We start from the raw sequence: 13,285 nt of genomic DNA, 5'->3' as shown, positions 1-13,285 counted from the left end.
ACACACACCCACACACACACACACACACACACACAGAGCCCTGGCCGATAGAAACATCTTCATCTTCATGAAGACCTTCCCTCCAGGCTAGCAGGGGGACAATACTGGGCTGTGATGTCACGGGTCTCCTGTCCAAGGGCTAAAGGTCTGTAATGAAACCAAGGTCATGGCAGCCCCAGAAAACACGGAGGGCCAGTGGGGACAGGAGCATCTGAGCACAGATGAGACCCTCCAGGGACGCCAAGCCCTGGGCCCAAACCGACCACAGAGACGGGCACTCGTGTCGGCGGTTGACGGGACAGGGCTGGGAACAGCTGCTTCCACCCGAGGCAGCCGGCGCCGGGGGGCCCGGTCTGCTGGCGTCAGCTCCGTGCCAGCCTGCTCCCAGGCGGGGCCCAGAGCCCCTCCAAGCAGCCTTATAACACCTTGAGATTCTGCCTCTAAGTATTTAATCCCACCCACAGAGGCCCCTTGTGACCCCCTGTGGTCATCTGAATAATGACCCCAGAAAGATGTTCCTGTCCTAAACCCCAGAACCTGTGAATGTCACCTTATGGGCAAAAGCGGGCTTGGCTGCTGTGATGAGATGGAAATGGGGAGACTGTGCTGGATCACGTGTGAGCCCCAAGGCCCTCGCCAGGGGTGGCAGAGGAGACCTGACCCCATATAGAGAAGGCCATTGCCGTGGGGGCAGAGACGCAGCTGCAAGACAGCGGGCGCCTGGGGCACCCGGGGCGGAAGAGTCGGGAAGGACCCTCACCTCCAGCCCCCCGGAGAAGCGCTGGTTCAGGCATCCCGCCTCCAGAACTTGAGACGGTGCATTTCTGTTGTTCTGAGCCCCGAGTTTGAGGTAATGGGGTCTTGCTTCTGTGTCTGCACCCAGAGCCTTGAACCTTCAGCACAGCAGCAACTCCGGCTTGGTTCCCAGGTTGGCCCAGATAGCCTTCTGGGTGGGCTTCTCTCTCCGGCACCCCCAACACACACACCCGCCTCGCTGCCTGAGAAACGGTCACGGGTGAAGGCAAGAGAGGAAAACCTCAGCTCACCCGCAGGAAGTCTCCCGAGGGCCGTCCTCTGTGCTCGTTCGTCTTGAAATCCTCTGTCTATAAGCCACGTGCCAGCATCGGTGCGGACGCCTTACGTGTGCTCACTCACAGGAACCACGAACCTACTTAGCTGCGTTACGAGGAAGACGTTGTCGCTACCGCCACTTCGCAAATGCGGAAACACAGGCACAGAGGGGTTACGGTCTCAGGGGCCTGGGGCTGGTCTTCTGCCCGCTCCCGGGGTGTCCCTCCCCCGCTCCCGCCCCGTCCTGCTCGGACGTCCCCTTCCAGCCCCACTGCACTCCCTACCGCTTGCCTGCCCGCTCAACAGGCAGCGCGCTCCTTGGGCCCAGGGTGCCCACTCTTGGGTGAGCCTGGCAGCAGCACTTGGCCCTCCGGGGTCCGGGGAGGAGGGCTGCCCCGGAAGCCAAGCCTGACCCCTTCCCCACAGCAGCCGGCCGCGCCGCGGCGTTCGCCTCCGGAAGCCCACCGCGCTCCCTGCCCCGCTGCCCTGGGGCTGTGCCCCCGCTGCACGGTAGGGCTGCGGCCCGGGACGCCGACTGGGCACCTTTCCTTCCCCGCGCCACGTGAGCCGACACTGCGAGGGAGGTTTTAACCGAGGGGGCCTCTCCGTCCCCCAGGACCCGAGGTTGTGTGTGGGGTCCACCCCTTCCACTCCCCAGCACTGCGGGTTGCGGGGGGGTCTTGGTGGGGGCGGGACTGGACCCAGGAAGGCGGGAGGTGTCGGACCCAGCCGGTCCCTTGTCCCTTTCTCCTCACCCGCGGGTGATGCTGGGTCGGCCCTCCTCTGCCAGCTGCTGCCAACCCCGCGGGAGGGGATCTAAGGCCACCGATATCGTGCCCCCTCCGGCCCTGCTGGGCCTGACACGGTGACCGCCCCCCCACCAAGGTCCCCGCTGCATCTGCTCTAGACGCGGCATTGGTTTTCTGGCTCTGGGGATGGGCAGCGTCCTGAGACCCCATCTCTGATCTGATTTATACCCACGCCCGGTTCTCCTGGCCAGATCTTACTTTTCCTCCTGGCCTCCATCTTTCAACCCCTTCCTGATGCCCCCCCACCCAAGTTCAGGCTGTCTGTGCCCTCACTGGACACTTGAACGGGAGTCCTGGCCGGGACCCCTGTCCCTTCTCCTCCCCCTGCCCCCAAAGGGAGGATAGACCCTGCCTGGCCTCTGTAAATCCCCCGCCCCAACCTGCAGCCTGACCTGGGAGGTCAGGTGAAGCCCCTGCGCTTTAGGACCGCAGGCCCACCTCCCTCCCTGGCCACCTGCAGCCCCCATCCCCCTCCTTGGCAGCATCCCCATCTCCCAGACCAGCTCTTTTGCTTCCTTGTCTCTTTTTTTTTTTTTGCGGTACGCGGGCCTCTCACTGCTGTGGCCTCTCCCGTTGCGGAGCACAGGCTCCGGACGCGCAGGCTCAGCGGCCATGGCTCACGGGCCCAGCCGCTCCGCGGCATGTGGGATCTTCCCGGACCGGGGCACGAACCCGTGTCCCCTGCATCGGCAGGCAGACTCTCAACCACTGCGCCACCAGGGAAGCCCTGCTTCCTTGTCTTGTTTGCTCTTGTCGCCACAGGAATGTTAACTTCCACCAGGCGCAGATTCTCTTATTTTAAGCTTTTCTCTTTAGCACTCACATAGGCCGCGTGTGGTAGGTGGGCACTAAATCTTTGTTATAAGAATGACAGCATGCAGGTGGCTGGGGCCAGAGGAGCCCCGTGGGCTCTGCCCTCACTTTACACCCTGCCTGTCCTGCGCCCCAAAGGCTGGTCTCAGCACCCCCATCAGCGTGGGCCGCAGGACACACCCCTCATGCCTCCACCCAACAGGCGCCTCCAGGCCTGAGGTGGGTGCCTGGGGGCCCAGGCCCTTCCGGGGGCTGGACGGTCTCTTGCCTCACGGCTCTTGCCTCACGGCTCCACCCACTCGCCTGGCCGGCACCCACCTGGCTGGTGCGGGAGGAGGACGCAGCTGGGCCTAAAGAGAGGAGGCCTTGTGGACTGGGTGGGCTGGGCAAGAAGGAAACGCGGCGTTTGCCCCCAGCTCCGGGGCTCCGCGCCGCCTTTCCCAGACCAGAAAAAAAAAAAAAAAAAAAGAGTGAGAAGTCCCACACGCTTGGAGGAGCAAAGACGAACTGGTTTCCACGCGGTGGGCTTTTCAGAGCCTTTAATAGGCAAATATGCCGCGGCAGGTGGCCCAGGACTGACAAAGGACGCGGCAGCAACGCGGGCTCGGGGGAGACTAGGGCTGGACTGGAAGATGGAGCCTGCCGGCCTGCCTTCCCTCCCTCCTTCCTGCCACTTATTCATTCATCCCTAAACGTCCTGGGGCTCTGACTTCACCAAGCGCTGGAGGTCCTGGCTGCGGCCCAAGAGCGGGAGGGAGGGCGGGAGCCTGACTCTCAGCCCGCCGCGCCCCGCCGGCTCTCAGGCCGCTGGGGCGGGGGACAAGCGCAGGCGGAGCCGGGGCGCTTGGGGGCGCGGACGTTCTGCGCGACTCCAGGGCAGCACTGAGCCTCCCACGGCCCCTCCAGCTGGGCAAGCCCTCCAGCAGCGCGCTCGGCCGCCCTCCCCCACCGGACCTTCCCTGCCGCCGACTTGCCGGGATACCTACTGCGCCCAGGCTCAAGGTCCGGTGGACCTGGAGCCCCATCCTACAACCCGCGGGGCCCGACTTACGCCCTCTCCTGGGAAGGGCTGAACTTTCGGGAGTGACTGTCCAAGCTTCCGTTCCCTCGCGCCTGCCCGTGGCCAAGGCCGTGGGAGGGACCGGGCCGGGGGTGGGACCAGGGGCGGGGCCGGATCGGGAGGGCGCTGAGCCGGCGACCAGCTCAGCGCCCAGAGCCTCCGAGGCGCGGCGGGAGCGCAGCGAGTGCTGGGCGCTCCGAGGGCTCCCGCGACCCGAGGTCGCTTGTGCTCGTGCTCGGAGCTCTCCCGCGGCCCGACGGCTTCCGCGGCCCGAGGTCTCTAGTACTCCGAGATCTCCCGCCGTCCGAGTTCCCCCGTGGCCCGGGGTCTCCGCCCCCACCATGCGGCAGAGGAGGTGAGCGTGTGCGCGGACGCGCCCTCTGGGCGCGGGGAACCGAGCCTGGCGGCACAGCGGAGGCCTCGGGCTCCGGGAGCGGGGCGGCACCGCGCGGGGCCGCGGGAGGCGTGGTTACCTGTCGGCGTTGTCCTCCCGGCGGCGCGGGACGCTGGCAGTACGCGGGTGTACCCGGGGCGGGGTCCCTGCCGAGGGAGGGAAAGAGGAAAAGCTGGGAGAGAAGACATAGCGACCCACTCTCACTTCCCCCCCCTCCCCTCCCCGCCCCCGGCGGTGGCCCAGAGGAAAGAAGGGTGTGAGTTTGCTGTGCCAAGGTCGCTCTTATTTACCTCGAATGCCGTCTGGTGCACACCAACTGGTGACGTGCCCCCCGCACGCCTGGGTTTTCCCCCTCCTGCATCAGCAAAGGCAAACTGGGGAAGGTGCCGGCCAGCTGGTCACTCCTGGTCTCTTGCCAGCTGAGGGGGAGGCAACAACTTTCTGCCAAAATACCCCCTTCAGGGCAGTCTTAGCATCGGCAGCCTGTGTTTCCCTTGATGAGCTGGTGAGGTACCCCATCCCCAGGTGTCCCACACGCACAGCCCAGAAACCCACCCACCCCAGGGTCCCACCACCCAGTCTCCCCAGTTGGAAATACAGGGAAAGACTATTCCCTCAAGAACGGAAAGTAAAAATATTTCCATGTCACAGCCACCAGCCACCCACACCCCTGAACGGGGGGCCCCATCTGTGCTTTCTGACCCAACGAGGAGTGGGCTGGGGCGCGGGCAGAGTGGTGACAGGTGAGGCAGGGGCCACCGCTGAGGCATGCGGGGTACAGAGGCTCCCAGGCTGAACGCGCCAGGAGCCTGGGAGTCATGAGAGGGGTGTGCCGGCCCCCAGGGCTGAGCTGTGCACCAGCTCCAGTGGAGCCAGCAGATCTGGTTTCAGATTGATCACGTTCCTTCAGAAGGTCGTCCTGGGGCTCACCCGACCCTGGCAGGGGGAGGGGCATCTTACATCTTCTCTGTCTCTCAAACTTCAAATACCCCGAAAGTGGGTTTTTATCCAATTTTATACAATTTCTTAGACTCCATCCGTGCAAAGCCAGGCCACCAGGGGGCTGATGATTCCTCTCGATACCCTTTATCACACCCTCATAATTGCTTTGAGGGGCGTTTTATTAACGTGGGAGCTGGTCCCGTGCAGGGGCTGCCAGCCCCTTGGGGCTTGCCTGCTGGGCAGGGAGGAGTTGGTGCTGCGTCCGCTCCTTGAATCCCTGGCTGCCCGGGTGGCCTGGGCTGCTGGCCTGGCTGGGGTGTATTCCCACTGGGATGGTGGGTGTGACCGGCTCCTGACTCCACTGGGGAGAGCGGGACTCACCCTTTTCTGGTTGTTTTTTCCCAGCCCTGGACTACTGCTGCTGCTACTCTGTGGCCTGCGAGCTGGTAAGTGCAGACGGTGCTCTTGCTGGAGCCTTCCAAGCCCTTCAGCTCTGAGCAGTGAGGACCGCGGAGTACAGGTGTCAGTGGGGTCCTCCCCACAGCCCTGCTTGCTTTTCCAGGGGCCCTTGTGAGAAAACGGGGCCCCCAAGCCCAGGGTAGTGTGTGGCATTGAGAGCCACAAAGGGGAGGGCTCGGCCAGACCCCGTGGTTCTCCTTTCGTGTTGTGTTTGGGACAGGCAGAGCGCAGTTCCCCCCAAGTGTTTCAGAACCTCCGCTTTCCAGAGGAGCTGGGAGCTGGGCTTCCTGTTTCCCGTGACCCCTTTGCTCCCCAAAGCCACCAGCTTCCAGAAGAGTGCAGAACGGGGATATGGCAGCGCAGCGGAGACTGAGGCCTTGCCTGGCCCTCCAGCCCACAGGGCGGCGGGTCAGGGCACACGGCCACTTTCCCTGCTGGCATTTGAGCCGTTGTAACAGACCACAGAACCTCGCCGGGCCTTCTCTGATGGAGTTGCAAACACTACTATAATGATGTTGTTGAGAAGCTGATGTTTTCTTTTCAAATGTCTGAGTTTTTAAAAAACATCTTTTGATTCTGAATTCATTGTAAACTCCCAAGAAGTAGTAAAAACAGGGAGGAGTCCTGGCTGGCTCCCGGCATGATGACTGGAAACCGACCCCGGTGATGTATCAGAGCAGCTTACCGCCCGTGTCCGAATTTTTAAACTATTGTTTATTGTATTATTGTTTATTGTATTATTACTAATACATTCCTTTCCTACTGAAATGAGTCAGAATTGGGGTTTGCGTCTTGCAACCCAGAAGCTCCCCCGTCCCTCCAAAGGGTGAGTTCAGAGTTACGCGTCGAGCGCGGAAGATGAATTCTGTTCTCTTTGGATGTTTGCAGAGATTCAAGCAGAAGCGATCAGAGCGATGGTGGGCAGTGATGTCTGGCTCAGCTGCACTTACCCCGAAGGAAACACCTTCGATTTAAATGACCTTTACGTTTACTGGCAAATCAGTGTGCCGGGCAAACAGAACACCAACTCTGTGGTGACTTACTACCTCTCGGGAAACAGCTCTGCCGGCCACGTTAACAACCACTACAAAGACCGGGCCCGGCTGTCCCTGGACGGCATGAAGCAGGGCGACTTCTCTCTGCACCTGCACAATGTCACTCCCCAGGACGAGCAGAAGTTCAACTGCCTGGTGTTTCGGAAATCCTTAGAATTAGAAAAGATTTTGGAAGTCACGGTCACGCTAAACGTGGCAGGTAAGACGGCGGAGCTGCCGAGTTGATTCCAGCCCAGCCTTACGGCCCGGAAGAAGTGTCAGTGAGACCTGTTTTCTGCGGCTCATTCACCCGTGTCTTCCCTTAGAGGAAATCCAGATCCCTCTAGCGGGGTTCTGTTTAAACCAGGTGTGCGGCTTAGGTGGTGGAAATATCGTTCGGCTCGTAAGAAAGTTTTCCAGGAGCCGAGGTGCCTCCCTCCTCACAGGAGCTCCTAAGCTTGCTGTCCTTGCCTCGAAACTCTCCAATTCAACCCAAACAAGATGTTTTCATGAAATTAGGAGGGAGCGGTATAAGGCACTAAATGAGATCAGAGTTTAGGAAGAAAATTAAAGCGCCTCCAGCAAGTTGCTCAGGGCACTGTTCGGTGGAGAGACGGGTGACTTGTCAGCTGACCGTGTCACTAGACTCAAAGGAGGCCAACCTCCTTGGGGTGGGACGTGGGTGCCGGTCACTGCCCGCCCGGCTCACAGCGCCCCTACTGGTGGGTTGGGGGGCGTGACTGGTAGAACAGGGCCTGTGCTGCTGCCTAGACCACAGCCTTGGTCCCGGCCCTGCTCCGGCGGCTGGGGCACGACGGCTGCCTCCCTGCTTCCCTGGCCCTTGGCACTGTGTCCCCCCCCCCTTCTGTGACCTTCGGAACCTGGCAGCCCTCAGCCCGTTTCCCTCCCCTGCAGCAAACTACAGCATGCCGGTGGTCAGCGGCCCATCCCAGGACGAGGAGCTGGTCTTCACGTGCACGTCCACGAATGGCTACCCGTGGCCCAAAGTGTACTGGATCAACAAGACGGACAACAGCCTGCTGGACGACGCCCTGCAGAACAGCACCGTGTCCCTAAACGCGCGGGGCCTGTACAACGTGGTCAGCGTCCTGCGGATCAGGCGGAGCCCCGCCGTCGACGTGGGCTGCTGCATTGAGAACGTGCTTCTTCACCAGAACCTGACCAGCGGCCAGACGGGTAAGGTCCCGGGGTCTGCGCACTGACCCCGACCCAAGGCTGGGGCCAGGGGCGACTTGGGGGATCCTCTCAGGTGGGAGACAAGCCCCTATGAGGTGACTCAGCAGCGGCTTCAGAGGTGGTGGCAGGGCGAGGGGGGACAGACATCACCGTGCGGCGGAGGGCAGGGGCCGGCCAGGTGCTCGGGGCGCTTAATCCTCATGCACCTGGGGGGGGCGTCAGTTTTGGGGACCCATTTCACAGATGAGGGACTGAGGCTCCGAAAGGTCACGTAACGCTTCAGAAGCTGCAGCTGAGGCGGCGGCAGCATCAGGATTGAAGCGCCTCCTGCACAGCCACCACCCCAGCTCTTCGGACGTGTGCCCCCTGGGAAACCAGAACCCCTCCTCCACCAGGGGGTCCGGCTGGGCCTGGCTGCCGTCCCAGGCCCCCTGTGGAAGGGTGCAGGCGGGTGACTCCTTCGTAGAAGCCACAGGCTCTCTCAGCCTGTGTGTCCCTGTCAGCAGCGTTGAGACGCCAGGGAAGGAGGGGCAGGAGAGCTGGAGGATGGGGGTGTCGGGGGCCTGCCTGCCGCCCAGCTGCCGGGAGCCCCCGCGCCCGGGCACTCGCCTTCCTGGAATGCAGGCGCAGCCCTGGGACTCAGCGGTCATGGTCTTCTGGCTGCACCAGAGGCCTCTGCTGGCCTCTGCATCCCAGCAGGGCAGCCGGGTGTAGGGGAAGGGGAATGGGAGGGTCTCCTGGGGCCGTAGTCTCGGCCCAGCTGCTCTGGGGGACAACTGGGAAGCCTGTCAACCCCCATCACCCCGCCCTGTGCCCAGACCCTCTGAATCAGCACCTCTGGGCTGTCCAGGCAACAGGACATGTTGAAAAGCTTCCAGATGGTTCTAAGGTGCGTGGGAGGCCTAGCCACTGTCTGGCTCATGGCTCCTTCGGGTTTCGGCAAACACGGGACACTTGTAACAAGCTGCCCAGGGAGGGGCACGATGGTTGGACACTGGGACAGGAGGATTGGCCCCCTCATGCACTGCCAGTGGGACAGGAAACGGTGCAGCCGCCGTGAAGAGCAATCTGCTAGTTCCTTAAAACTTAGCCTGTGGGGCTTCCCTGGTGGCACAGTGGTTGAGAGTCCGCCTGCCGATCAGGGGACACGGGTTCGTGCCCCGGTCCAGGAGGATCCCACATGTTGCGGAGTGGCTGGACCCGTGAGCCATGGCCACTGAGCCTGCATGTCCGTAGCCTAAAAAAAAAAAAAAACTTAGCCTGTGACCCAGCAATTCCACCCCTAGGTGTGCGCCCCAGAGCGCTGGAAACGAGAATCAAACAAATACTTGTACATAAGTGTTCACAGCAGCTCATTCACAATAGCCAAAAGGTGGGAGCAACCCAAGTGTCCACAGATGGACGAAGGGATGCGTCCATCCACACAGTGGAGCATTACTCAGCCACGAAAAGGAATGAGGCACTGACCATGCTGCAATGTGGAGGAACCGTGCAGGTGATGCTCAGTGAGAGAAGCCAGACACAGAAGGCCACATAGTGTACGATTCCATTTGTATGAAATGGCCCGTATAGGTAAATCCAAACAGACAGAAAGTAGATTAGAGTTTACCAGGGGCTGGGAGAGAGGATGGGAAGTGACCACTGATGGGAAGGGGGTTTCCTTTTGTGGTGGTGGAAAGTTCTGGAATTAGATAATGGTTTTGGCTGCGTGACCTTGTGAACGTACTAGATGCCACTGAATTGTTCCTTTTAAAATGGTTAATTTTATGTTATGTGAATTTCACCATTATTTTTTTTAAAGCCAGCAATTAAGCTAGAAAGAATTAATTAAATTAAGTTTACTTTAAAAAGCCAGGAAGGGCTTCCCTGGTGGCGCAGTGGTTGAGAGTCTGCCTGCCGATGCAGGGGACGCGGGTTTGTGCCCCGGTCCGGGAGGATCCCACATGCCGCGGAGCAGCTGGGCCCGTGAGCCATGGCCGCTGGGCCTGTGCGTCCGGGGCCTGTGCTCCGCAACGGGAGAGGACACAACAGGGAGAGCCCCGTGTACCACCCCCCCCCCAAAAAAGAAAAGCCAGGAAGACTGTGCTTCCCACCACGCCCATTCCCAGTTGTGGACCTTTAGGAAGGGCTGGGATTACAGGTCACACAGGTAGGGTGAGGAGGAATGACAGCCCAGAAAGAGAAAGGTTCACCTGAAGGGGGAAAGCCTTCTCTCCATCAGCTTTATAGCTTAGAAATCACAAAACACCTCTGGGAAAGTCTGGTGGATCGATACTTCCCTTAGCACTCTCTCCTTCAGGATGAAGAAACCCCCTTTTCCCCCTGACCCTGTAAGTCCTGGGTTACTTTCCTTTCCTGCAGAAATGTTCATGGGAACCAAGGACAGCATCACAGAGGACCCAGTGGACGACACCCAAGATGCGGTGAACCCGCCGGTTCTCAGCGTCCTTGCTGTGCTAGTCGTGGCCGTGGCCGTGGCCGTGGCCACGGGCTGGCTGTGCAGGCGGAGATGTCCCTACAGAAGCTACGCAGGTATCAGAGAAGCCCGCGCTGCAGACAGCGCACGCTTACTTTGTTGGGGTGAGGGCTGGCCTTTCCCAGGATGTTTCCAAGCCCTGCGTGGTGCCGCTCTCACGGGAAGCATGCTTTAATAGTGCTCACGTGTGTGAGGATAGCAGCCCCAGTGCCCCTGGTGTGACCTCCACCTCCGAGATCCTGACACAGCTCCGCCCCAGAAGGGAAGTCCGGTCTCTGGGTCTGGGGGGGGACGGCGGACTCCGAGTGTGGACGTGGTGTGTCTGTGGAAGCCGAGTTGCCTTCAGTCCCTCAAGGCCGTCTGACCAGTTCTGGCCAAGCTCGAAGACAGATCCAGAAAGTATGGGTTTTGACTAAGTAAAACGAAGAAGCAGAACTCACAGTGGGGAGCAGAAGAGCCTAGAATGTGGACCCTGGGACCACCCAGGTGTCACAAGAGGGCCTGAGGGCTGGGGCCTCGGGGGAACCCCTCGGGTAGGGGCCAGCCCAGTCTCCCCAGGTTGGTCTGGTGGTGGAGGTCAGCGGGCATCCCCAAAGGTCTTATTAACCAGGTGGGGCTCCTCCTGGACTCCTGGGAGGGTGTGGAAGCGAGCGCGGCTGGACTGCGGAGCCTGCGCACAGTGGGAGCTCTGCCCGACGGGAGGGGTTGCTACGTGCCGCCTGGAGCTGCCACTTGGTTGCCAATGCCGTCTGCCCAGAAATACTGCCCACGGCCCCGCTGCCGACCCAGCCAGGCTGCTGAAGGCCCTTGAGCACCTTGAAGCGTTTCCCACCCTGACCTCTTACAAAGTCTCGTCCTGGAAATGAGGGCGGCCTGGGGAGCCCTCGCCCGAGCAGGAAGCCAGAGGAGCGTGGAGTGGGGCGCTGCTGAGTGCGGGGCCCCTGGGGTCTTCAGAGAGGCCCCCTCACGGCCCGCCCTGAGTGTTTCTGGTTTGTCCCAACAGGCGCCCAGGCTGCGAGGCCGGAGCTGGAGCTCACGGGTCAGTTTGCCAGGAGGGAAGGAGACCCGTGGAGGAAGCGTGGGTCCACGGGCTCGGGCGAGCTGGGCGCTCCACTCTCTCTGTGCCCGCCTTTCAGCACGGGTGCTACTCGATGACCAGGAAATAGGCGTTTCCAGTTTCAGAGACGGTGAAATCCCAAGCGAAGGCCTGTCCCCCTGGCCTTCCTTGGCGTGTAAGCCCGTCCTCTCGCTGACACTGTGCTGGGATTTTCCAAACGTACAGCCACGCGCACATGTCAGCAGAGAGCCTGGGACCACAGCCCCGCTGCCCCTCCCCAGCTGCCCGGCTCGTCCTCCTGTTCTCCCTCGTCTCAGCCCCACCCCTCGGGGGCGGGGCCTCTCCAGCGGGTCCAGACCCTTTGTTCGGCACCTCAGGGTCCCAGAGCAAAGGTCAGAGTGATTCCCGCCCCAGTTTGGGAAAGTAGCCACACGCAGGGCCTTCAGTTTCGGTTTCCTACTGGCAGGTGCCTCAGGCTGCCAGGCCTTGGTGGTCAGGCCAGCGGGCTCCACGCCTGAGGCCAACGACCATGCCCTGAGCCCCGTTTCTCCACCTGTGAGAAGGGTCGTCAGGGGAGGGTGGGCCCGAGGTGAGCACGACCCACACGGCAGTGGCCGCCCACCTGTTCACCCAGGTGATTCCGGGGCACGCGGCTGCCTGGGGCGGCAGCAGATTCCCTCCCGAGGCTGCCTACAGACCATGCGGGACACGGCTTGCTAAAGAATCCGGGCCTGCTGACCCGAGAGTCCGATGCAGCGCCCGTCTGCAGGCGTTTTCAACCCTGTTTTCACCGTCCTGGTTCCTGAGAAGATGAGTCTCTGCTTGCAGAGAGAATGAGCCAGCTCTGTGCTCGTGCCCCTCTCCTCTTTCCTTCCAAGAGCACGTGTGATGAGAGCTCCCCCAGGACGTGCCACCAGTGGGGACGTCGGGTGGCAGCTTGAGAATTGACCCGGGCAGGCTGGACAGAGGACACCATCTGCGCCCGTATTGGGGGCTGCACGGACACTGGGCCACCTGGCCTTGTGGGGACACGCAGGCGCCCCCTGGAAGGGCCACGCTGACCCCAGGGAGCACGTGGCGGGCACTGACCTGATCCTGGCAGCCCTTTCAAAAGGTCGGCAACTCCTCGGGGTTACGTGTGCCCCCAAGTAGGTGGGCTGCCCACCTTCGCTGCCAAACACAGAACAAGAAAAGGGTTGTGACGGCTCCTTTCCGCCACCAGCCCCCGAGAGCCTGCGGCGCTTCTCAGCATCCTGGACCGGACGGGCTCCTGAGGCCACTCTCTTCCAGGATGACCTGCGCTAGGCCGTGTTCGCTCCAGGTTCAGGGGCCACGTGCTGGCTCTGCCGGTCAGTCTCCTGCCCCACCTCCGCCCTGAGGACCCGGCGTCTGTGCAGACGCGTCCTGAAGCACTGAGCGGGCGGCACCAGACAAACTCCTGGAACTCATGTCCCTCCAGAACACTCCCTGGGAGGAAAACCCGACCTCATTTGTTGGTCAAAAGCTAGGTTTCCCTCCTCAAAAACACAATGAAAAAACAAAAACAGTGGAATTTTGGGAGAAGGTCTGTGCTGGGCGGTGCAGCTGGGCGTGGTGGCCCGGGGTTCCGCTGCGGGGGACAGGCAGGCAGGGCTGGGACACACATCTCCAGAAGACACCAGCATGGACAGGTGACCGTCACAGTCCTTCAAACTGGGGCCGTGAGTGGACGGTGGGCGGCCTTCCGGCCGCGTGGCCGCCTTTCTTCAAACGCAGAAGCAGTTCCCTCGAATCCTGCTGGGCAGCCCCTGCAGGCCCTCGCGGGCCTCCCCTGGGGACCTGCACGGTCGTGACGGAGACTTCACCTCACGTGCCGGGTTCCTCGGAGCCCGCTGGGCCCCCGGGTGACTGGAGTGGGGCAGTGGCCAAGTCCACGGAGGCGGCAGCCCGACGCCCTGACCCTGCCCAGGCGGTTTCCATGTTGATTCCTGCAT

General features: G+C 61.6%; 1 protein-coding gene across 1 annotated transcript; it reads left to right on the top strand.

The window, feature by feature from the left end:
* Positions 1-6,447: 6,447 nt before the first annotated feature.
* Positions 6,448-12,617, top strand: ICOSLG (inducible T cell costimulator ligand; the record flags this gene model as incomplete). Its single annotated transcript, XM_082655363.1, has 7 exons — positions 6,448-6,802; positions 7,498-7,779; positions 10,141-10,311; positions 11,259-11,294; positions 11,392-11,487; positions 11,594-11,704; positions 12,535-12,617. Exons 1-7 carry the CDS (start codon positions 6,463-6,465, stop codon positions 12,615-12,617), a joined length of 1,119 nt encoding a protein of 372 aa, XP_082511489.1. The 5' UTR covers positions 6,448-6,462.
* Positions 12,618-13,285: the final 668 nt, after the last annotated feature.

This window comes from Grampus griseus, assembly GCF_964374135.1.
Source record: "Grampus griseus genome assembly, chromosome: 5".
In the NCBI taxonomy this organism is placed as follows: Eukaryota; Metazoa; Chordata; class Mammalia; order Artiodactyla; family Delphinidae; genus Grampus; species Grampus griseus.
The sequence above is the reverse complement of the archived record's forward strand: the minus strand, read 5'-3'. Positions and strand labels throughout refer to the sequence as shown.